Source organism: Moschus berezovskii, chromosome 8 (assembly GCF_049115385.1).
Source record: "Moschus berezovskii isolate FMDL1 chromosome 8, NW_MosBer_1.0, whole genome shotgun sequence".
Lineage (NCBI taxonomy): Eukaryota > Metazoa > Chordata > Mammalia > Artiodactyla > Moschidae > Moschus > Moschus berezovskii.
Window position 1 is genome coordinate 91500323 of NC_142467.1, and position 25535 is coordinate 91525857.

General features: G+C 38.3%; 1 protein-coding gene across 1 annotated transcript in view; it reads left to right on the forward strand.

The window, feature by feature from the left end:
- RAD50 (RAD50 double strand break repair protein) overlaps nt 1-25535 on the forward strand; it is a 127295-nt gene that overhangs the window by 70276 nt on the left and 31484 nt on the right. The window contains exons 11-19 of the mRNA XM_055430070.2: nt 384-541; nt 7231-7406; nt 7884-8121; nt 14033-14222; nt 16505-16631; nt 17270-17463; nt 19739-19849; nt 20291-20383; nt 20472-20585. Of these exons, the coding sequence (XP_055286045.2) occupies nt 384-541; nt 7231-7406; nt 7884-8121; nt 14033-14222; nt 16505-16631; nt 17270-17463; nt 19739-19849; nt 20291-20383; nt 20472-20585 (1401 nt within the window). The remainder of the gene's footprint in view (nt 1-383; nt 542-7230; nt 7407-7883; nt 8122-14032; nt 14223-16504; nt 16632-17269; nt 17464-19738; nt 19850-20290; nt 20384-20471; nt 20586-25535) is intronic.

The window sequence follows — 25535 nt, forward strand, 5'->3', positions numbered from 1 at the left end:
GGCTAAAGTCCATGGGGTCGCAAAGAGTCAGACATGGCTGGGAGACTGAGCATACACGTACAGAAGTTTTAATTTTTGTGTCATCAGACCTGTTATTCTTTCCTCTAATACTGTAAGAAATTTTCAAGAGTTCCCTGGTGGCCAAGTATTATTGGCAGTTTCACTGCCATGGTCCAGGTTCAGTCCTTGGTGAGGCAACTGAGATATCCCACAAGCTTCATAGCACAGCCAAAATTAAAAATGATTTTTTTTTTCTTTTTCTCCTTGCATTTTCAGTTTTATTTTTAAGCCTAGAAATGTAATCAATCTAAAATTTGGTTTTATTCTTTATGTAATGTGGAGATGCTGAGTTTTATTTTTAAAATATTTTTTTTTCCCTTTAGACTGACAAAGATGAACAAATCAGAAAAATAAAATACAGGCATAGTGATGAATTAACTTCATTGTTAGGATATTTTCCCAACAAAAAACAGCTTGAAGACTGGCTTCATAGTAAATCAAAAGAAATTAATCAGACCAGGGACAGACTTGCCAAGTTGAAGTAAGTAGTTATAACATTTGAAGATGTAACAGAAGTCTCTTACGTCATGCTTTCATTTTTAATTGTTTTGAAATCGTTTATTGTCATTAAATGGTATGTCTTATTAATTGAATTTGATTCTCCTATATTTTACAAATTAAGTAAAATGGCAACAGTGATTTGAGCTTCTTGTTCCTTAAAAGTTTGCAGAACTAAGAGAAAGAATTAAAATATTCCTCTGTAAAAAGTGAGACTTGAAAATACAAAACTACTAAAAGGTAATGTGGGGACAAGTTTCATTATGTTGAAATTGGCAATGATTTCTTGGTTATGACCCCAAAAGTACAGGCAGCAGAAGCAAAGCTAGACAGACGGGACTACATCATACTTAAAAACTGCTACAGAGGGTAAAGGCAATCCACGTAATGGGAGAAAGCTTTTGCAGATGATATATCTGTTTAGGTGTGGTGGTGGTTGTTCAGTCACTAAGTCATGTTCAACTCTTTCCAGTCCCATGAACTGCAGCATGCCAGGGTTCCCTGTCCTTCACTATCTCCCAGACTTTGCTAAAACTCATGTCTTTGGAGTTTGTGATGCCATCCAACCATCTCATCCTCTGTTGCCCCCTCCTCCTGCCTCCTGCCCTCAGTCTTTCCCTGCATCAGGGTCTTTTCCAGTGAGTTTCTCTTCTCATCAGGTGGCCAGAGTATTGGAGCTTCAGTTTCAGCATCAGTCCTTCCAATGAATATTCAAGGTTGATCTGACTGACTGGTTTGATCTCCTTGCTGTCCAAGGGACTCTCAAGAGTTTTCTCTAGCGCCACATTTCGAAAGCATCAATTCTTCAGCACTCATCCTTCTTTATGGTCCAACTCTCACACCCATACATGGCTGTTGGAAAAACTATGAAATGAAATGATGAAAGTCAATCAGTTGTGTCCAAATCTTTGTGACTCCATGGACTAGCCTGCCAGGCTCCTCTGTTCTTGGGATTCTCCAGGCAAGAATACTGGAGTGGGTAGCCATTCCCTTCTCCAGGGGATCTTCTCAACCCATTAATTAAACTTGGGTCTCCTGTGGTGCAGGGAGATTGTTTACTGTCTGAGCCACCAGGGAAAAACCAGTTTTGACTATATGGACCTTTGTCGGCAAAGTGATATCTCTTCTTTTTAATACGTTGTCTAGGTGACCATACCATTGTGATTATTGGGATCATTAAGACCTGTTTTTGTAGTTCTTCTGTGTATTCTAGACACCTCTTCTGCTTCTGTTAGGACCTTGCTGTTTCTGTCCTTTATTATGCCCATCTTTGCCTGAAATGTTCACTTGGTATCTCTAGTTTCCTTAAAGAGATCTGTAGTTTTTCCCATTCTGTTGTTTCCTTTTATATCTTTGCATTGTTCACCTAAGAAGGCTTTCTTATCTCTCCTTGATACTCTGCAGAACTCTGCATTCAGTTGGAAATATCTTTCCCTTTCTCCTTTGCCTATCGTTTCTCTTTTCTCAGCTATAGGTAAGGCCTCCTCAGACAACCATTTTGCCTACTTGCATTTGTTCTTTGGGATAGTTTTGGTCACTGCTAGTGTTACGAACCTCTGTCCAGAGTTCTTCAGGGACTCTGTCCACGAGATCTAATCTCTTGAATCTATTTGTCATCTCCAAGGAAAGTTATGACCAACCTAGATAGCATATTAAAAAGCAGAGACATTACTTTGCCAACCAAGGTCCGTCTAGTCAAGGCTATGGTTTTTCCAGTGGTCAAGTATGGATGTGAGAGTTGGACTGTGAAGAAAACTGATCGCCGAAGAATTGATGCTTTTGAACTGTGGTGTTGGAGAAGACTCTTGAGAGTCCCTTGGACTGCAAGGAGATCCAACCAGTCCATTCTAAAGGAGATCAGTCCTGGGTGTTCACTGGAAGGACTGATGCTAAAGCTGAAGCTCCAGTACTTTAGCCACCGCATGTGAAGAGTTGGCTCACTGGAAAAGACTCTGATGCTGGGAGGGATTGGGGGCAGGAGGAGACGGGGACGACAGAGAATGAGATGGCTGGATGGCATCACTGACTCGATGGACATGAGTTTGAGTGGACTCCAGGAGTTGGTGATGGACAGTGAGGCCCGGGGTGCTGTGATTCATGGGGTCGCAAAGAGTCGGACACGACTGAGCAACTGAACTGAATTGTATAATCATAAGGGATTTGATTTAGGTCATACCTGAATCGTCTAGTGGTTTTCCCTGCTTTCTTCAATTTAATTCTGAATTAGGCAATAAGGAGTTCATGATCTGAGCCACAGTCAGCTCCAGGTCTTGTTTTTGCTGACTGTATAGAGCTTCTCCATCTTCAGCTGCAAAGGATGTAATCAGTCTGATTTTGGTATTGACAATCTGGTGATGTCCATGTGTATAGTCATCTCTTGTGTTGTTGGAAGACAGTGTTTGCTATGACCAGTGTGTTTTCTTGGCAAAACTCCATTATTTTTTGCCCTGCTTCATTTTGTACTCCAGGGTCAAACTTGCTTGTTACTCCAGGTGTCTCTTGACTTCCTAGTTTTGCATTCCAATCCCCTATGAAGAAAAGGACATCATTTTTTGGTTTTAGTTCTAGAAGGTCTTATAGATCTTCATAGAACTGTATGACTTCAGCTTCTTCGGCATTAGTGGTTGGGGCACAGACTTGGATTACAGTTATCTTGAATAACGGTTTGCCTTGGAAACAAATGGAGATCATTCTGTTGTTTTTGAGATTGCACCCAAATACTGCACTGATGCAAAGAGCTGACTCATTGGAAAAGATCCTGATGCTGGGAAAGATTGAGGGCATGAGGAGAAGGGGGCGACAGAGGTTGAGATGGTCAGATGGCATCACTGACTCGATGGACATTAGTGTGAACAAACTCCAGGAGATGGTGAAGGACAGGGAAGCCTGGCATGCTGCAGTCCATGGAGTTGCAAAGAGTTGGATACGACTGAGCTACTGAACACCAACATCGACTGCATTTTGTACTTTCTTGTTGACTATGAGGGCTGCTCCATTTCTAAGGGATTTTTGCCCACAGTAGTAGATATAATGGTCATCTGAGTTAAATTTGCTCATTCCTATCCGTTTTAGTTCACTCTTTCCTAAAGTGTCAGTGTTCACTCTTGCCATCTCCTGCTTGACCACGTCCAATTTACCTTGATTCATGGACTTAACATTCCAGGTTCCTATGCAATATTGTTCTTTACTGCATTGGACTTTACTTTTACCACCAGATATATCCACAACTGAGCGTCATTTCCACTTTGACCCAGCCTCTTCATTCTTTCTAGAGCTATTTCTTCACTATTTCCCAGTAGCATTTTGGACCCCTACCAACCTGGTGGGCTCATCTTCCAGTGTCATATCTTTTTGCCTTTTCCATGAACAATATGAACAGTATGATTAGAGATTAATATCCAGAGTATATAAAGAACTCCTACAATTTGGTAATGAAAAAACAAATACCCAGATTAAAAACTGTCAAAGGACTTGAAGAGCAATTTCTCCAGTAGATATACAACTGGCCAACTAGCATATCAAAAGATACTCAGATTTGAATTAAGGAAATGCAAATCAAAACCATGGTGATATATCACTCCATACTGGTTAGGATGACAGTTATCAAAACAATAGGAAATACAGTAGTGTGTTACAATAACCTATAATAGAAAATGAAAGAGTAATATGTATATAACAAAATCACTTTGCTGTGCAGCTAACACTAACACATTGTAAATCAACTATACTTCAATTAAATAAAATAAGTTTTTAAAAAACCCAGGAAACAAGTGTTGGTGAGGATGTTGAGAAATTGGAACTCTGTGCACTATTCGTGGGAATGTAAAATGGTGCAGTTACTATAGAAAACCTTGGAGGTGCTTCAAAAATTAGGAAAAGAATAACCAGATGATTGAGCAGTTCCACTTGTGGGTATATATTCAAATGAAAACATGATCTCAAGGAAATATTTGTTAGTCCATGTTCACTGCAGCATTATTCATAATAGCCACCAGGTGGAAGCAACCTGAATGCTTATTGATGGATGAATAGATAAAATTTGGTGTATGTATAATGGAATATTATTTATCTTTGCAAAAGAAGGAAGTCCTTCTGTGTGTTGATGAATCTTGAAGATATTAAGTGAAGTATACTAGTCACAAAAAGTACTACGTGGTTTCACTTAAATGAAGTATTCAAAGTTGTCAAACTCTTAGATACAGAAAATATGTATATTGGAGGTTCAGAGTGGCCAGAGGATGAGGGCGGAGTGGAGTGGGGTGTGTTGTTCAGTGGGTATAGGGTTCAGTTTTGTAAGATGAAAAAGCTTTAGAGATCTGTTACACAAAAATGTGCATACAGTTAACACCACCGTGCTGTACTATTTAAAATGGGTAAGGTGTTAAATTTTGTTTTTTCCACAGTTTAAAAAAAGTGATATTTTTTCAAATATCACCTTGAGTAGTGTTTAGATAGAAGGGTCAAAAATCCCACACATTTTTGAGGAAGATGGTGAATTTGGCCATGTTAAATTTGTATCTCTTGTGGAAATGTCTGTTAGGGAATAAAATATTGGAGTTTAAGGTTTAGTAGATTGGAAGTTGTCACTTTGCAAATGACATTGGCATCAGTAGTACATGTCAACTTGGAGTTATTCAAAGAGAAGAGAAAGAATTGTAGTCAGATTCCTGGAAAACACCAACATTTAAACTGTTGGCAAGCAAAGGAAGGGGAGCAAGAGAACCAAATGCCCAGGGAGCCAGGGTGAGAGCAAGAGAGGAGTGTTGTCTGGTTTGCCTTGAGAAAATATTCTTCCAAGGAGGACTCCAAATGTCTGTGGTGCTCTTAAAATTGTGATCTTAATGAGCAGTGCTCAATGGCTAGGATGGTGAAAGCATCATCTGCATGTTATTTTTTTCCCAAAATGTTACTGCAACTCAACTCACAATGGAAAGTATCAAGATGAGGCACAGTGTGCACTCATGCGTCTTTATCTGAAACAAATTTCTTAAAATAGTACCAGTACTAACTGCTCGATCCACTCCAATATATTCTACATACTATGTTCAGTTTTTCAAAATACGCTGAATATGATGCATTAAATTGATTACCTGACTTACCTAATGTATCAAAACCTATAAATTGAAAACCCCTGATTTGTATGGGCCTGGAAGCTGGCTAGGATGATATTTAAGAGTTGGAATGGAAATTAATTGTACTAGTGAGCAAAGACTGATGAATGAGAGGGAATGAGTGATCAGGTTGTAAAAGTTGGTTTGACCAAGATGTTCGGTTTTTCCTCTAAGATGGCTTTGGTAGCACTAGTTGTCTTTAACTTCATTCAGAGCAATTTTGTTAGATTGTATTGTGACAGCTGTCCCGTCAGCATGCTTTCTAAAATAAATAAAACGTTCCCAAATTGGTGAATTTTGTATAGCCATTTTAGTATTGAAGATGAAAGAGAAAAGCAACATTTTCAATATTATGCTTTGTTATTTCAAGAAAAAGTAAAAATGCAGCTGAAACATGAAGATTTGTGCCATATATATAGAGAAGGTACTCTGGTTGAAAACAGTCAATGTTATGTCACGTGGGATATAGTTGACATACTCAAAATATCCACATCAAGCTCTGAAAATCATTTGCACCAGCTTGGTTGTGTTAATCGATTTGATGTTTGGCTTCCACATAAATTGAGTGAAAAAAAAAAACTTCTTGACCATATTTCCACATGCAGTTCTCCACTTAAATATAACAAAAAGTTCCATTTTTAAAAGAAATTGTGACAGGCAATGAAGAGTGGATACTGTACAGTAATGTGGAATGGAAGAGATCATGGGTCAAGGAAAGGGAACACCAACCACACACTAAAGACCAATCTTCATCTCAAGAAGTTGATATTGTGTATATGGTGGGATTGGAAGTGAGTCCTCTACTATTAACTCTTTACCAAAAACCAAACAATTCCAACAAGTACAGCTGCAAATTAGACCAACTGAAATTCTCTTAATGGAAAAAATTTCAGTTCTTTGGAAGACCATAAGAGGCACCTGGAACAACTAGTTCTTTGCTCAAAAATATAAAAAGTTCTCAGAAGATGGAATTATGAGTTGCCTATAAAATGGCAGAAGGTAGTGGAAGAAAGCAGTGAATAGTGGAACAAAACAGTGAATATATTGTTCAGTAAAGTTCTTGGTGAAAATGAAAAACGTGTCTTTTATTTTTGCTTTAAAACCAAAGGAACCTTTTGGCCAACTCATTGGATGACAGCAACAAGGAGGAAACAAAGGAAAAATTTTTTACTGGAGGGAATGGAAGGACAGTTTTGAGAGGGTTCACACAGAGTTAAGTGAATGCTCTCCTTTTTTCTAATCTCCCTCCAGTAGATCTGTGAAGCATATTCTCCTTGCTAAGGTTGTTAATGCAAGATCTAAGATCATGATCCCCCCTCAAACCAAGCAGAGTTTGGTCTGTACACGTTTTTCTGGGAGCAGGTGTCTGGCCAGAGTGAGTCAGTGTACTACAGGAGTAGAGTGCAGGCAGAAGTGGACTGTTGCCGTGACTTCCAAAAAAAAAGCATTTGGTCACAGCAGACTTTTGTAGTGTTTCCTGGCAGAGTTTGTCTTGCATCTGCCTTCACACTTTGAATTCATTTCTCATATTTTTAAATTGTAATCTATTTTCTTATTTTAGCAAGGAACTAGCTTCAGCTGAGCAAAATAAAAATCATATAAATATTGAGCTAAAAAGGAAGGAAGAGCAACTGTCCAGTTATGAAGACAAACTGTTTGATGTCTGTGGTAGCCAGGATTTTGAAAGTGACTTGGACAGACTTAAAGAAGAAATTGAAAAATCGTCAAAACAGCGAGGTAAGTTACCTTCTTTATGTTATCAGGGCATTTTCATATTTTTGAATTTTTGTTCACAGGTAGCTATTAAGGATGAGAAATTTAAAAACTTGCTGCTGGAGCCAGGTTGCTCAAGTTTCAGTTCTGGTTCTACAACCTACTTGCTGTATGACTTTGGACAGATTATTGAAACTTTTTATACTTCAGATTCATTACCTGATAATTGCCTAGGATGTTGGGGAGGAGTAAATGAGATTATAGTGTTTGGCACATAACACGCTCTATAAGTTTGTTATATTTTTTTATACCAGAAAATAATTTATATAAATCTGAATGTATTGTGCCCTTGAGAAGATTTATATGTCAGAATTTTTATTTCTTTCATAGTGTGTTTATAAAGCAAGAGTATCATGTATTTACAGAAAAAGATAGAAATATATTAACAAAACCATATTTTATATGCATTTCACTGAGAATATATATATGTTTTTCAAATAGCCATGTTGGCTGGAGCTACGGCAGTTTATTCCCAATTCATTACTCAGTTGACGGATGAAAACCAGTCGTGTTGCCCTGTCTGTCAGAGAGGTTTTCAGACAGAAGCTGAATTACAAGAAGTCATCAGTGATTTGCAGTCCAAGCTGAGGCTTGCTCCAGATAAGCTCAAGTCGACAGAATCAGAGCTAAAGAAGAAAGAAAAGCGGCGTGATGAAATGCTGGGACTAGTGCCCATGAGGTGAGAATAGCAATTTCCCATTACCATGCCTGTATAGCAGCACTGTCGGGAAGATCCTCTGGAGAAGGAAACGGTAACCCACTCCAGTATTCTTGCCTGGAGAATCCCATGGACGGAGAAGCCTGGTAGGCTACAGTCCACGGGGTCGCAAAGAGTCGGACATGACTGAGCGAGGGAACGGAACGGAAGAGATACCTATCTACCTCCTAGCATAGGGTGGGTATTCAGTAAGCTGGAGTTGAATGAATAAAGGTTAAAGTCAGGAATCGAAGCCAGGATGTTCCTCTCATGTTAATTTATGTGATAAGAAAGAATTGTTTTGTTTCAAAATAAGTTTGTTTCTTAAAGTACTCATAGGATGGATACATTCTTTACTCTGTGTGAGTGTGTGTGTGTGTTTCATTCCTGAAACTTGGGTTGAGGGCAGAAATTTTAAAATCTAAATTTTCAGACTATTTGCTGATGTTTTACTTTCTAAACCCAACAGAAGAATTAAAGTACTGAAAAGCGCCCCCCTTAAGAGACAGATTTTAAACTGTACTTATGTTTTTCTCACTTCCAGAAAGAATGAATTATAGATCATTACTACTGTTTATTTTTCCCTGTCTTCTAGAAGAAATCCAGATGATGGTCTATTTATAAATAAAATCAAGTCAGAGAGTATGTGAAGATTGCCTTGGTATTTCCCAGAACTAGAGCACAAAAATGATCACAGAGACCAATAAGACATGACCTTCATGGAACTGATGATCTTTGTAAGGAAAAAAGCTCTCAGAATTCGAGGTGGAAAGCTAGACTTGGTAAAGAACTTAACTGGTTCAAACAAATGCGTTAGTTAGGAAGAAGCCAGTAAACTACAGAATGAGAGTAGAATTTTGAGGGAAGGAGGAGGAATGTAAAGCATAGAAAAGTCGATTTGACTCATTTAAGAGAAGGAAGGGGGAGAGGGAAATGAGACCAGTGGGTATAAAGGACAGGGAAGAGGGAAACATGTGCCACGGTAGAAATATTATCTGGAGTTTGAGTGACTGATTCCCATAAGTAGGGAAGACAGAGCTGCATTATGTTCATTCCTAGTTACAGCTCTGTCTTTTAGGTGATGGGGAGCCATCCTCAGGTATTTAATGAAAAATGTGTTTTAGGAAAATTAATGTTAATACATTGAATGGATGAAAGTGAGAAAAACTCTAAAAGCAAAATATGAGGAGGGTATGTTAACTTGGAAAACTGAAGAGGACTGCGAGGAAAAGGAGAAGGAAGGATGTAAGATGTGCTTTGTGGTGGCCTGTAAGATGGTCCCCAGTGATCCTTGCCTCCTGATACTCACATTCTTGCATAGTTGTCTCATGTTCCAGGATGGGTTCCAGGATGTGTAACCAGTAAAATACAGCAGAAGAGATCACATATTCCTTCGAGGATCAGGTTATATAAGACACTATAGCTTCCTGCCCTCCTTTTCTTTCTCTTGCATCTGGGGGAAGCCAGCTGCTATGTTGTGAGCAGCCCTGTGGAGGGACCCACTTGGTGAGGACCTGAGGCCTTTGAACAACCACATGAGTGAGTGTACCATTTGGAAGCAGATTCTCCAGCAGTAATACCTTCAGATGACTGCAGCTCACAGCTTGACCGCACCTTCAGTAACACACCCTGAGTCAAAAATACCCAGATAGTAGCTAATCCTCCTATCTGTGGGAAATAAGTGCTATTGTGTTTTAAGCTGCTAGGTTTTGGGGTGTTGTGTTATGTAGCAATAGATAACTAATATAATCATGAAGAATAAAAACCAGATCATTAAGGGCTACAGAGAGCATGTCATGTGGAGACAAAAGCAATAATTTGAGAAAGAAAAGGAATAAGGCAGGATCTTAAAAAGAAGACATCAAGTGAAAAATAAAATCTGGTAAAAGATAAAAGATAAAAGCTGGTAGAAAATACATGTAGTTCTGTGTCAAACTGATAAATTATGAAGAGCAGAAATCAGCACTATATTAATATTTTAGGACCCTTGCCAACACAGCTCCCCTTGTCAGAGTAAGGTACATATCTTAATCATTGTTGTGCCTCCATAATTCTTTGTGTTTTGTAAGTTTGGTAACTATTTGCTGAATGAATGAGAACTGTAGTGACTAGTTTCATGTATTTATTGCTGCGTAACAAACCCCCTCAGAACTTGGTACCTCACAACAATGATTTATTATGATCTTCCATGGTTCTGTGGGATAATTGGGCTTAACTAAGTAGTTCTTATTTGGGATATTTCATGCAATTGCAGTCAGATGTTGGCTGCAGTCATTTCAGGGCTCTGCTTGCCTGGTCATTCAGTGTAGTTGACTCATAGGCTGGTGATGATGCTGACTGTTGGCTGGGAGCTCATCTGAGGCTTTACTGGCCTGGGCATTCAGATGGTTCACTCATATGGTTGGCGGTGATGCTGACTGTTGGCCACAGGCTTACCTGGGCTGTCACACAGAACACCTTCATATGGCTTCCACCTGTGTCTTGGGTTTTTGGCAGCATTGTGGCTAGAATACCACAGGAAGTATTCTAAGAGCAAATGTGTTAAGGCCTGGGCCCAGAAACTGTCATAGTGTTACTTCTGCTGTTTTTTATTGGTCATAGTGTTACTGCTATTTTTTTACATAGACCACGTCTATGAGTGTGTATGGAAGTGTAAAAATGGGGTTAAAATTTAATGGATGCCTGTCAGTCAGTTCAGTTCAGTCACTCAGTCGTGTCCGACTCTTTGTGACCCCATGAATCACAGCACGTCAGGCCTCCCAGTCCATCACCAACTCCTGGAGTTCACTCAAACTCATGTCCATTGAGTCGGTGATACCATTCAGCCATCTCATTCTCTGTCGTCCCCTTCTCCTCCTGCCCCCAATCCCTCCCAGCATCAGAGTCTTTTCCAGTGAGTCAACTCTTCGCATGAGGTGGCCAAAGTATTGGAGTTTCAGCTTTAGCATCAGTCCTTCCAATGAACACCCAGGACTGATCTCCTTTAGAATGGACTGGTTGGATCTCCTTGCAGTCCAAGGGACTCTCAAGAGTCTTCTCCAACACCACACTTCAATTCGGTGATCAGCTTTCTTCACAGTCCAACTCTCACATGACCACTGAAAAAAGCAAAACCTTGACTAGACAGAGCTTTGTTGGTAAAGTAATGTCTCTGCTTTTTAATATGCTGTCTAGGTTGGTCATAACTTTCCTTCCAAGGAGTAAGCGTCTTTTAATTTCATAGCTGCAGTCAGCATCTGCAATGATTTTGGAGCCCAAAAAAATAAAGTGTGACACTGTTTCCACTGTTTCTCCATCTGTTTACCATGAAGTGATGGAACCAGATGCCATGATCTTAGTTTTCTGAATGTTGAGCTTCAAGCCAACTTTTTCACTCTCCTCTTTCACTTTCCTCAAGAGGCTTTTGAGTTCCTCTTCACTTTCTGCCATAAGGGTGGTGTCATCTGCATATCTGAGGTTATTGATAATTCTCCCGGCAATCTTGATTCCAGCTTGTGCTTCTTCCAGCCCAGCATTCCTCATGATGTACTCTGCATATAAGTTAAATAAGCAGGGTGACAATATACAGCCTTGACGCACTCCTTTTCCTATTGGGAACCAGTCTGTTGTTCCGTGTCCAGTTCTAACTGTTGCTTCCTGACCTGCATACAGGTTTCTCAAGAGGCAGGTCAGGTGGTCTGGTATTCCCATCTCCTTCAGAATTTTCCACAGTTTATTGTGATCCACACAGTCAAAGGATTTGGCATAGTCAATGAAGCAGAAATAGATGTTTTTCTGGAACTTTCTTGCTTTTTCAATGATCCAGCGGATGTTGGCAATTTGATCTCTGGTTCCTCTGCCTTTTCTAAAACCAGCTTGAACATCTGGAAGTTCATGGTTCACGTATTGCTGAAGCCTGGCTTGGAAAATTTTGAGCATGACTTTACTAGCGTGTGAGATGAGTGCAATTGTGTGGTATGGAGCATTCTTTGGCATTGCCTTTCTTTGGGACTGGAATGAAGACTGACCTTTTCCAGTCCTGTGGCCACTGCTGAGTTTTCCAAATTTGCTGGCATATTGAGTGCAGCACTTTCACAGCATCATCTTTCAGGATTTGAAATAGTTCAACTGGAATTCCATCACCTCCACTAGCTTTTTCGTAGTGATGCTTTCTAAGGCCCACTTGACTTCACATTCCAAGATGTCTGGCTCTAGGTGAGTGATCACACCATCGTGATTATCTTGGTCGTGAAGATCTTTTTTGTACAGTTCTTCTGTGTATTCTTGCCACCTCTTCTTAATATCTTCTGCTTCTGTTAGGTCCATACCATTTCTGTCCTTTATCGAGCCCATCTTTGCATGAAATGTTCCCTTGGTATCTCTGATTTTCTTGAAGAGATCTCTTGTCTTTCCTATTCTGTTGTTTTCCTCTATTTCTTTGCATTGATCGCTGAGGAAGGCTTTCTTATCTCTCCTTGCTATTCTTTGGAACTCTGCATTCAGTTGCTTATATCTTTCCTTTTCCTTACTATGGATACCTGTCATTCTCCACAAAGATGACCCAGTCAAGTGAATGCTTATCATTAGACAGTTGTAACTTTGTCATTTTTTAGATACTAGGCACATAACTTAAGACAAACTTCTGGTCCATAACATCAGGAAATAATGTGAGCATGAATTATTCATAATCTGAATACGTTCATATTTATTCAGGAATGTTTTTCATTGCTCTAGTATAAAAGATTACAGGTCTTCTGTCACCACAGATTGGTTGATTGGCATTTCTTGGTCATATAGTGGACTTTTAAAAAATCATTAAGTAATAACAGTGTAATAGCTAATGCTTGAGTTGCTAGTTTATTATAAGATTCTCATTAGAAACCATTTTAATTTATCATACTAAATTGATATTAAGAATTTAAAACTTTTCTGAAATAAGCTTAATAGCTTTTTATTTTTCAGATTAAATACAAGTTTTGTTGTTTCCGAGGTATTAACAAAAACCGGTTTGGGGCCAGTACCTGCTACAGAGGTGATAATTCATTGGCTAGAGTAGCAGTAGTAAAGTGGGTTTAACAACTTTTGTACCATAAACCCATGTAACATTTGACTGAATGGTTTGCTTCCTTCCTTCCTCTTTTCTTCCATCCTTCATTTTTTAACGTTTAAAGTTTTTATTTTAAAAGTTTTAAACTTTTAAAAGTTTTTATTTTGTAATTTTACACTTAAAATTAAAAAATTAAAAGATAGTATAGAGAGTTCACATATATCCTTCACCCTGTTTCTCTTGATGTTCACAGTTTATGTTACCATAATATGGCGATCAAAATCAAGAAATTAACTTTGGTATAATTCTATTAAACTACAAACCACATTTGAATTTTAGCAGTCTTTCTGTTAATATCCCTTTTTTATTTCAGGATCCAACTTAGGATCTCCACATTGCATGTATTAGCCTTGTTATTAATATTTATCCTTAGGCTCTTGTGTGGTCTCCCATAGTTCTTTGTTTTTCATGGTCTTGACACTTCTGATGAGTATGGTCTGGTAATTTGTAAAATATCCTTCAGTTTGGCAGACAGCATGGTAAAATTATTGCTATCAAGATCTCTTAATAGGTACTAAAATCAGTGGACAAAGGTTTGAGGACAAACAGAATGTTAACATTGTCTTCAGTGTATTTCTCCTAGATATTTATTGATTACATAGAAAAAAATAGTAACTTTACAGTGGATAAATCCAGCTGACACTGTCTTTACTAAGGAAGAGTAACATACTGACATCTTGTGCCCACTAAAGATGCCCTGAGAAGGATACAACATCACTTCTATGTATACTTGCCAAAAATATGTAACCTCCATCTCGTTATGAAGAAACATTACATTGCTTATTTTTAATTGTGTTTTCTGTGAAGGCAAAGCATAATTGATTTGAAGGAGAAGGAAATACCAGAATTAAGAAACAAACTGCAGAATGTGAACAGAGACATACAGCGCCTCAAGAATGACATAGAAGAACAGGAAACACTCTTGGGTGCAATTATACCTGAGGAAGAAAGTGCTAAAGTGTGTCTGACAGATGTTACAATTATGGAGAGGCTCCAGGTATAGTTACTGCAGTTTAAAGCAGAATAAAACTCGTTTCATGGTGATTTGAAAATGACATGTGAGTGTTTAAGTAGCTAGGTTTCTGGTACAAATTGTGTTTAGAGTTCCCTATTCTGAATTTCAGGGTAGTTTCAGGGAGTAACTGCTTAACTTACATTTCTGAGTTTAGTTCTTTTTATCCATAAGTTAGGAGAATTATGTTTATTTTCTTTTTTAGTCTGCTTCCTTTAATTTGTGTCCTCAGTTGGGTCTGACTCATTGTGGCCCCATGGACTGTAGCACACCAGGTTCCTCTCTCCATGGGAATTTTTTCAGGCAAGAATACTGGAGTGGATTGCCATTTCCTTCTCTACAGATCTTCCCAACCCAGGGATCAGACCTGCGTCTCTTGTGTTTCCTGCATTGGCAGGCAGGATTCTTTACCACTGAGCCACCTAGGAAGGTGTCTTTTATTTATTTTCATCATTTAAATTAACTTAAGCATAAAATTGAGAGACTAGAGAGCTTTTCAAGAAAATTAGAGATACCAAGGGAACATTTCATGCAAAGATGGGCACAATAATGGACAGAAATGGTGTGGACCTAACAGAAGCAGAATATATCAAGAAGAGGTGTCAAGAATACAGAGAAGTAGTACACAAAGAAGATCTTCATGACACAGATAATGACAATGGTGTGATCACTCACCAAGAGCCAGACATCCTGGAATGTGAAGTCAAGTGGGCCTTAGGAAGCTTCACTATGAACAAAGCTAGTGGAGGTGATGGAATTCCAGTTGAGCTGTTTCAAATCCTAAAAGATGATTCTGTGAAAGTGCTGCACTTAATATACCAACAAGTTTGGAAAACTCAGCAGTGGCCACAGGACTGGGAAAGGTCAGTTTTTATTCCAATCCCAAGGAAAGGCAATACCAAAGAATGTTCAAACTGCTGCATAATTGCACATGCTAGGAAAGTAATGCTCCAAGCCAGGCTTCAATAGTACATGAACTGTGCACTTCCAGATGTTCAAGCTGGATTTAGAAAAGGCAGTGGAACTAGAGATCAAATTGCCAACATCCATTGGATCATAGAAAAAGCAAGAGAATTCCAGAAAAACATCTACTTCTGCTTTATTGACTATGCCAAAGCCTTTGACTTTGTGGATCACAACAAACTGGAAAATTCTGAAAGAGATGGGAATACCAGACCACCTGACCTGCCTCCTGAGAAATCTGTATGCAGGTCAAGAAGCAACAGTTAGAATCAGCCATGGAAGAATGGACTGGTTCCAAATTGGGAAGGGAGCACATCAAGGTTGTATACAACAGTAACAGTATACCATGTTATTTAACTTATATGCAGAGCACATCATGAGAAATTCCATGCTGGATGAAGCATGAGCTGGAATCAAGATTGCCAGGAGAAATATCAATAACCTCAGATAAGCAAAGGACAAAAAAGCTAGCTTAAAACTCAGCATACAAAAAACTAAGATCATGGCATCCGGTCCCATCACTTCATGGCAAATAGATGGAGAAACAGTGAGAGACCTTGTTTTCTTGGGCTCCAAAATCACTGTAGATGGTGACTGCAGCCTGAAATTAAAGATGCTTGCTGCTTGGAAGAAAAGTTATGACCAACCTAAACAGCATATTAAAAAGCAGAGGTGTTAAGTTGCTGACACAGGTCCGAATAGTTAAAGCTGTGGTTTTTCCATTAATCATGTATGAATGCGAGAGTTGGACTATAAAGAAAGCTGCACACTGAAGAATGGACGCTTTTGAACTGTGGTGTTGGAGAAGACTCTTGAGAGTCCCTTGGACTGCAAGGAGCTCAAACCAGTCAATCTTAAAGGAGATCAATCCTGAATATTCATTGGAAGGACTGATGCTGAAACTCCAGTACTTTGGCCACCTGATTCATTGGAAAAGACCCTGCTGCTGGCAAAGATTGAAGGCAGGAGGAGAAGGGGACGACAGAGGATGAGATGATTGGATGGCATCACCGACTTGACGGATATGAGTTTGAGCAAGCTCCAGGTATTAGTGATTCACAGGGAAGCCTGGCGTGCTGCAGTCCATGGAGTCGCAGAGTTGGATATGACTGAGCAACTGCACTGACTGATTGACTGAAGCATAAAAATAATTTCATTTTTATCATGTTAAAATTTGTTAAAATAATATCTGAGAACAGTTACAAATTAGATTTTTGAAAGTAAAATCAGTTAATTTTTAAAGATTTTGAATAATGATAATGCCATAAATTTCCTAAAGGAAATAACTTTGATTTATTCTTAAGATGGAACTAAAAGATGTTGAAAGAAAAATTGCACAGCAGGCAGCTAAACTCCAAGGACTAGATTTGGATCGAAGTGTTCAGCAAGTAAACCAGGAAAAACAAGAAAAACAACACAAATTAGATACAGGTAATAGAGTGTGTTTCCTTATAAAGACTTCAACATTCCCAGCATATGGTTTTTACCATTAATTTTATAACTATTAGTGGACAAGGAACAGTCTTCCAGTCCACGGTATAGTCACTTTCTTTTCTCAAAAGCATCACTTCTCTGTTTCCTTTCTTTACAGAACAGACTTTGAATAATAGGAACTTTTGAATAATTAGTAACAGATGGAAAGTGAAAGTCGTTCAGTTATGTCCATCTCTTTGTGACCACATGGACTATAGAGTCCCTGGATTTCTCCAGGCCAGAATACTGGAGTGGGTAGCCTTTCCCTTCTCCAGGGGATCTTCCCAACCCGGGGATTGAACCCAGGTCTCCTGCATTGCAGGCAGATTCTTCAACAGCTGAGCCACAAGGGAAGCCCAAATAGATAAGCTATTCTCTTTCTCAGTCATACCTGCCCTGTGAGCTCACCCATGGCTGTTGGGACAGCAGGCGGGTTTGGGAGCTGGATAGATTGTTTTGGCATTTTTCTTGCAGTGGGTGGGACCCACAGAAACTCAACCTTTGTGAATGCCACAGACCTATAAACTGGAAAGATGTTACTTAAAGTATTTTCTGTGCCCTTCCATTAATCACTGTCTGGATGTGTTCTCATGCAGTTTCTAGTAAGATAGAATTGAACCGTAAGCTTATTCAGGACCAGCAGGAACAGATTCAACACCTAAAAAGCACAGCAAATGAACTTAAATCAGAGAAACTTCAGATATCCACTAACTTACAGCGTCGTCAGCAGCTAGAGGAACAGACTGTGGAATTATCCACTGAAGTTCAGTCCTTACACAGAGAAATAAAGGTAAAAACATTAATATGTATTTGTTTTTTAAAATTAGTTCAGATATATGAAGTGCTCTTTTGGGGACAGTGGCCAAAATATGGTTATTGTGAGAATCAAAATGGTATAAAGAACTTGTACTAATAGGTAAGGACTTCTGGGAGAAGATTTACTGGCCGTAATAAGAAAGAACTGGCTGCCTGGTTAAGTAGTAAACTTTCTATTACTGGGGGTGGTCTGGTGGTGGCTGCTAACTCCGTATAAGGATTCCTACTTGTATTGGAGATTTGTCTTATCTAAAAATCCTACATGGATGGCAGACACTGCCTCTCAGACACAGCAGTCTTCTTTGATCCCAGATGTAATTTCAGCCTACTTCCCACTACAATCAGCAGGCACTGAGTTGACACATTTAATGGAACCTAATTGGCATCCCTCATCTAGTTTAATCAAACCTAAGTAAAAAGTGATTCATGGGGTCGCGGAGAGTCGGACACGACTGAGCGACTGAACTGAACTGAAGTAAAAAGTGAAAGTGAGAATCGCTAGGTCATGTTCGACTCCAGGCGACCCCATGGACTATACAGTCTGTGGAATTCTCCAGGCCAGAATACTGGAGTGGGTAGCCTTTCCCTTCTCCAGGGGATCTTCCCAACCCAGGGATCGAAGCCAGGTCTCCTGTGTTGCAGGTGGATTCTTTACCAGCTGAACCACCAGAGAAGCCCCAAATCAAACCTGAGACTCAGCCAATTAAATTTTGAACAGTTTTAGAAAATATCGTCTTATCTAGGTTTGTAATTATGCACATTCAGTAAGAACAAAGTATATTACTGAATCTGTTGTTACTATAAATCTTTCTTAAGTAGTTTTAGATTACAGAATATCAGAGGCTTCGAGTATAGTATAAATAGTAGTACTACCTTTTTTATTTTTTTTACTGCTTATAAAACACTGACATTTAAACTATTGTATCTCATTTTGCATTCAGTGTATCATTTTGATAAATGTGACTAAATTTCCTTCTTATAGAAAAAGAAGTATATCCCATGATTTGTCCAAGTTCATACAGTTAGTAGGAGGCAGAGTTAATTTACTGGTATATATCTTATGATCTGTAAGACATTTGACTTCCTACCATACCTAACCAATTCCTAATATAAAATATACCGACACTGAACTAATTCTGAATAATTGTTTCTACCTTTATGAATTCACTAGGTACTTCAGGATCTTTTGAGGATCATGGTTTTGAACAGCAGTTATTATATTATGCTATAGAGATGTTGCAAGGCCAAATGATGTGGACTTCTGATTTTAAAAGTTTTTTGAAAACCCTTTTCTTTCCAAAATAAGTCAGGACATACCTACATTAGTGTACTAGTATGGTTTAATTACCATAAAATATCTAGTTAGCTTCAACAAGCTAAGCTTAATGTCAGAAGTTCCTTTATGATCATATTTCCATCTGTGAAAGAAAGAACTGGACTGAAAGAGCTTTCCTATTCTTCAGTTACACAGAGCTGATATGGACACCTACAAACTCAGGAAAATTTATACCTGAAGCCACATGCTCATATAATTCTAAGCACATGGCATAGATTGAGAATCAAGTCAGTGATCTAAAAAGAAATGATACAAATGAACTTACAAAACAGAAGGAGACTCACAGAGAAAGAACTTATGATTGCTGGGCTGGGGAGGGATGAGGGGAAGGGATAATTAAGAGTTTGGGATATACATGTACACACTACTATATTTAAAATGGATAACCAACAAGGACCTACTGTATAGCACATAGAACTCTGCTCATTGTTGTATGGCAGCCTGGATAGGAGAGGAGTTTGGGGGAGAATGGACACATGTATATGTATGGCTTAGTCCCTTCCCTGTTCATCTGAAACTATCACAACATTGTTAATTTGATATACCCCAAGACAAAATTAAAATTTTGGAAAGAAAAAAAGAATCAAGTCAGTATAGCATATATACTTGCTGGACAAAGTATAGCATAGTGGCTGAAAGAGTGACTCTGGAGTTGAATGATATTTGAATCCTGGCTCCATCGTCTCCTGGTTTTGGGGACCCTGGACAAATCATTTCTGTGTTCATCTGAAATTTAGCATGAAAATAATGGTACTTTCCTCATAGGGTTGTTGAAAGGAACAAATGAATGATTTAATCATTTAAATGATTTTTAAAGCCTGGTACATAGAAAGTGGTTTTATTACAACTATGAAGTCTGAAATAAGATAATGTAATGCTATTATATAAGGTCTTATATTTTTTATATCTTTAGGATGCTAAAGAGCAGCTAAGCCCTTTGGAAACAACATTGGAAAAATTTCAGCAGGAGAAAGAAGAATTAATCAACAAAAAAAATACAAGCCACAAAATAGCACAAGATAAAGTAAGATTTCATTTATTATATATTTACCAAAAACATTTTTAAAAATAATTATATTCAAAGCACCATGTTGGACACTAATATTTCACATGAAATTAAAAGCATGATAAAGTAATATTTGTGGCATAATCTTTTTTAATTAAGGATTAATTGTAAATTATTTTGCTTTTTTTGTATTATTTTGCTTCTTGATTTAAACTATTAATAGAAGTTTAAGAATTGAGAGCTTTTAATCTAATCCCATAGGTAATAAAGGGAGATCATAAAATTTGATTTTAGATAAAATGTGTCAGTGATGGAAACTGGAATCCAGCATTTCTAACTTTCAAGCCCATGTTTCACTGTATGCTCCTATTAAGTTTTTGTTACCTTAATATAAGATATTCCTTGGAAATAAATCTCCTAAATGCCTACTCCCAATATTTAATAAACATTTTTCTACAGATAAATGAAATCAAAGAGAAGGTTAAAACTATTCACAGTTACATGAAAGACATTGAGAATTATATTCAAGATGGAAAAGATGACTATAAGAAGGTAATTAAAACTACTTAATTGAATATAATTTAAAATGATTTGTGTATATTTTTATTTCTTGTGCTTAAGAAATTTTCTTTTTTTGTAGCAAAAAGAAACTGAACTTAATAAAGTAATAGCTCAACTAAGTGAATGCGAGCAACACAAAGAAAAGATTAATAAGGAAATGGGAATCATGAGACAAGATATTGATACTCAGAAGGTAGGTCCTTTTTTTGGTGATGATTTATGGTGGTATTTATACCAGTAACATTCTTACCTTTTTTATTTTTTACTCTTCAATACTTGTATTGAGTAGATATGAAAATAGGGAAAAGCAATTCTTGTGTATATATTTATATAAAAAGTATGTTTCTCATGTTATTGAGAGACAAAGCAAATTTACCTGTGGCACTATAAAAAGAGACATATTTTCATTTGTAAAATGAAATTTTAAAAAAGTGCACTTGGTGTAACTTAAGCTATTGTGATTCTTTTGATCATAACTTTTTTTTTTCTGATTGTATTCTTTTTTTTTAATTGAAGTATAGTTGAATTACAATGTTGTGTCAGTTACTGCTGTACAGTGAAGTGACTCAGTTATATATTATATATACATTCTTTTTCATATTCTTTTCCATTATGGTTTATCACAGGATATTGACATAGTTCCCTGTGCTGTACAGTAGGACTTTGTTGTTTATCCATTCTGTGTATATACCAGTTTGCATATGCTAATCCAAACTCCCAGTTCCCAACCTCTCTCACATCCCTCCCCCTTGGCAACCACTAGTCTCTCTGTGTCCATGATTCTGTTTCACGTGTGTGCATGCATGCTCAATCGTGTCTGACTCTTTGTGACCCCATGGAATGTAGCCCACCAAGCTCTTCTGTCCATGGGATTTCTCAGGCAAGAATACTGGAGTGGATTACCATTTCCTTCTCCAGGGGATTTTCCTGACCCAGGGATTGAACCCGTGTCTCTTGCATTTCCTGCAGTGGCAAGCGGATTCTTTATCACTGTGCCACCATAGGTTCATTTGTATCATATTTTAGATTCTGTATGTAAATGATATCATATGGTATTTGTCTTTGTCTTTCTGACTTCTTGTAGTATAATCTCTAGTGGCATCCATGTTGCTGCAGAGTTATTTCATTCTTTTTAATGGCTGAGTAATACTCCATATGTATGTACCACATCTTTATTCATTTGTCAGTGGACATTTAGGTTACTTGTATGTCTTGGCTATTGTGAATAGTGCTGCTGTGAACGTGGGGCTGCATGTATCTTTTTGAATTATAATTTCATCTGGATGTATGCCCAGGAGTGGAATTGCCGGTTCATATGGTAATTCTGTTTTCAGTTTTCTGAGGAACCTCCATACTATTTTTCCACAGTGGCTGCACCAATTTATATTCCCACCAACAGTATAGGAGGGTTCCCTGAGAAAAGCAATTCTAATAACATTGTGATTTCTTCTTTCCTTTTTTGTTTTCAGTAAGAGATTTCCCTGGTAAAAGTTTAAACATAAAAACATAAAATTAAAAATCTCCCTCCCCTTCTGACAATTGTCAGTCTCACTTCTATATATTATTCTTAAATGTAAGTAGACTATATATTGTTTTTCATTTGATTCCTTTATTTGCTTTCTCTATTAAATTAATTTCTACAGTATAATTAAAATCACATTGAGAAAATAATTTTCAACATGTCTTATATGAACATGATGGTTAATATCTTTAAAAACCATATCGTTTCTCTGTTCTTGCTGTTTTGGACAAAATTTGATGTTTGCATGCTTTAAACACTTGGTTATAAATAATGGTTAAAATCTCTTTGAAGATTAGCCATATCTGTAGATTCTCTGGTCATAGTGCCAGGAATGTTAAATATGAGTATCAGTTCAGTTGCTTAGTTGCGTCCAACTCTTTGTGACCCCATGAACCGCAACACGCCAGGCCTCCCTGTCCATTACCAACTCCCAGAGTTTACCCAAACTCATGTCCATTGAGTCAGTGATGCCATACAACCATCTCATCCTCTGTCGTCCCCTTCTCCTCCTGCCCTCAATCTTTCCCAGCATCAGGGTCTTTTCCAGTGAGTCAGCCCTTTGCATCAGGTGGCCAAAGTATTGGAGTTTCAGCTTCAATATCAGTCCTTCCCATATGAGTATCAGTCAAAGGTAAATCGAATCTCTGCCATCTAATAAATGCTATATAAATTCATGATGCATATATAATAGTTATCATTAGCTTATTATGTGTGTTTTCTATTTAAGATCATAATCTATATTTTACAGAGATAATTAAGATAATACCAGTCTGTGACCCTTTTCAAGTTGATGATCTAAATTTAGTAGATCTGACTACATTAGTTTACTCTTATAACCTACCTTGTTCTAGAAGTTGTTTACTATTTACATAAAGCAATGCTAAAGTAATAAATTAATGAGAAAATGAAATAGTGTAGAAATAAGAATAAGAAGGCACTGAAGCAGGAGAGTACTAAGTATATAAAATGTAGGCCATGAAATCTGATATGCTTGCTGAAGATCTCAGTAGTCACATGAAAAGAAAAAGTCATAATTAAGAGTCACATTGTCTCAAAACTAAAAACAAACCAGTTTCCTGGACTGAGACCAGAGAAAAATGTCTCTATGCATTCATGGAAAGAAAGGAAGACAATGTATAGATTAATAGAAACCAGGTCTTCAACAAACTTCATGAAGCCTTTTTTTTTTACAGTGTGTTTCACTACCTTTATTATCCCTGAGGAAGGTTCTGTAGAAGGTGGTATGCTTGGAGCCTAAAACAAATGTTATAGTGTTTGGAGAGCAAAAGTTAGCTATAGGCACCTGTCAAAATCACATGGGTTTTTCCCACTCCTAAGTATATAACCAAGAACTTAAAATATATATTTGCATGCTGCTGCCACTGCTGCTAAGTCACTTCAGTCATGTCTGACTCTGTGCGACCGCATAGACAACAGCCCACCTGGCTCCCCCATCCCTGGGATTCTCCAGGCAAGAACACTGAAGTGGGTTGCCATTTCCTTCTCCAGTGAATGAAAGAAAAAGTGAAAGAGAAGTCGCTCAGTCATGTCTGACTCTTAGTGACCCCATGGACTGCAACCTACCAGGCTCCTCCATCCATGGGATTTTCTAGGCAAGAGTACTAGAGTGGGTTGCCATTGCCTTCTCCAATATATTTGCATAAAATATGGAAAACAGCCCAAATTGTTATCACCTGATGAATGGATGAACAGAATGTGGTATATTCATATATATTTGCTAGGAATCTCCAGAGAAACAGAACCAATAAGAGACTGATAAATACAGATAAAGATATAGACAAAGATAGTTATCGTAAGGAATTAACTCAAGTGATTGTGGAGGCTGAGAATTCCCAAGATTTGTGGTTGGCAGGATGGAGACCCAGGACAGCTGATGGTGTTGTTCTGGCCTGAGCTAAAATATTCTCTCGATTCAAGAAGAGCCAAGGTTTCATCTTAAATATGAAGACAAGAAAAATAAACACTGTCCCAGCTCATACAGTCAGGCAGGATGCTGCTGCTGCTAAGTCGCTTCAGTCATGTACGACTCTGTGCGACCCCATAGACGGCAGCCGACCAGGTTCCGCCGTCCCTGGGATTCTCCAGGCAAGAACACTGGAGTGGGTTGCCATTTCCTTCTCCATTGTGTGAAAGTGAAGTTGCTCAGTCGTGTCCGACTAGTAGCGACCCCATGGACTGCAGCCCACCAGGCTCCTCTGTCCATGTGATTTTCTAGGCAAGAGTACTGGAGTAGCTTGCCATTGCCTTCTCTGCAGGCAGGATGATTACCCCTTCAGTTCAGTTCAGTTCAGTTCAGTCGCTCAGTCGTGTCCGACTCTCCGCGACCCCGTGAATCACAGCACGCCAGGCCTCCCTGTCCATCACCAACTCCCGGAGTACACTCAAACTCATGTCCACAGAGTCGGTGATGCCATCCAGCCATCTCATTCTCCGTCGTCCCCTTCTCCTCCCGCCCCCAACCTTTCCCAGCATCAGAGTCTTTTCCAGTGAGTCAACTCGTCGCATGAGGTGGCCAAAGTATTGCAGTTTCAGCTTTAGCATCAGTCCTTCCAATGAACATCCAGGATTGATCTCCTTTAGAATGGACTGGTTGGATCTCCTTGCAGTATAAGGGACTCTCAAGAGTCTTCTCCAACACCCCTTAATCAGCCTTTTTTGTGCTGTTCAGGTCTTTAGTTGACTGGATATGGCCCATCCACATTAGGAAGGGCAGTCTGCTTTATTCCGTCTACCAATTTAAATTTTAATCTCACCCAGAAACACTGTCATAGAATAATGTTTGACCAGTGTCTAGGCACCCTGTGGTATCAAGTTGACACATAAAATTAACTGTCATGGACTATTACTCAACCATTAAAAGTAAGGAAATAATAGATGCTATAATCTGGACAAACCTTGAAAGCATTATGCTTAAATGAAAGAAGTCAGTCACAAAAGACCATATTGTATGATTCTATTAACATGAAATGTATAGAATAGGCAAATCATAGAGACAGAAAGCAGATTAGTGTTGTTTGGTATAAGGGGGAAGGAGAGAAAAGGGAATAGAGAGTGACTACTAATGGGTATGGAGTTTGGGGGGCAATAAAATGTGCTGGAATTAGCACTTTATGAATACACCGAAACCACTGAATTGTACACTTTAAAGTGGCAAATTTTATGGTATATGAATTACATCCCAATTTAAAAAAAAATCACCTGGGTTATTGAAAATACACATCGTCTCCATTCCAGATCAATAATTCAGAACCTCTGGGGCATGGGCAGAAGGATTTATATTTTGTTAAAGGTCCTCAGGGGTTCCGATGTATCCCATTAACTATATACCAGTTACTGAGTCAGAGCACTGTGTAGTTTTCAGGAAATTGCTCTATAAATGGCATTTTCCCAAACTAGACTTTTGGTGTATTTTGGAATGTAGTTTATTCAGCACATTACTCTATCACAGTTACCCAGAATGCAGCTAATTTTCATGTTTCCTATAGGTGGCAAACCACATGCATTAACTGCTCTCTGAACTAAGTGATTGGGATTACTATCAAACAATTGAAGAACCTAACAGCATATTTATGTACTTAAGCCCTATTACTCCACAGAATT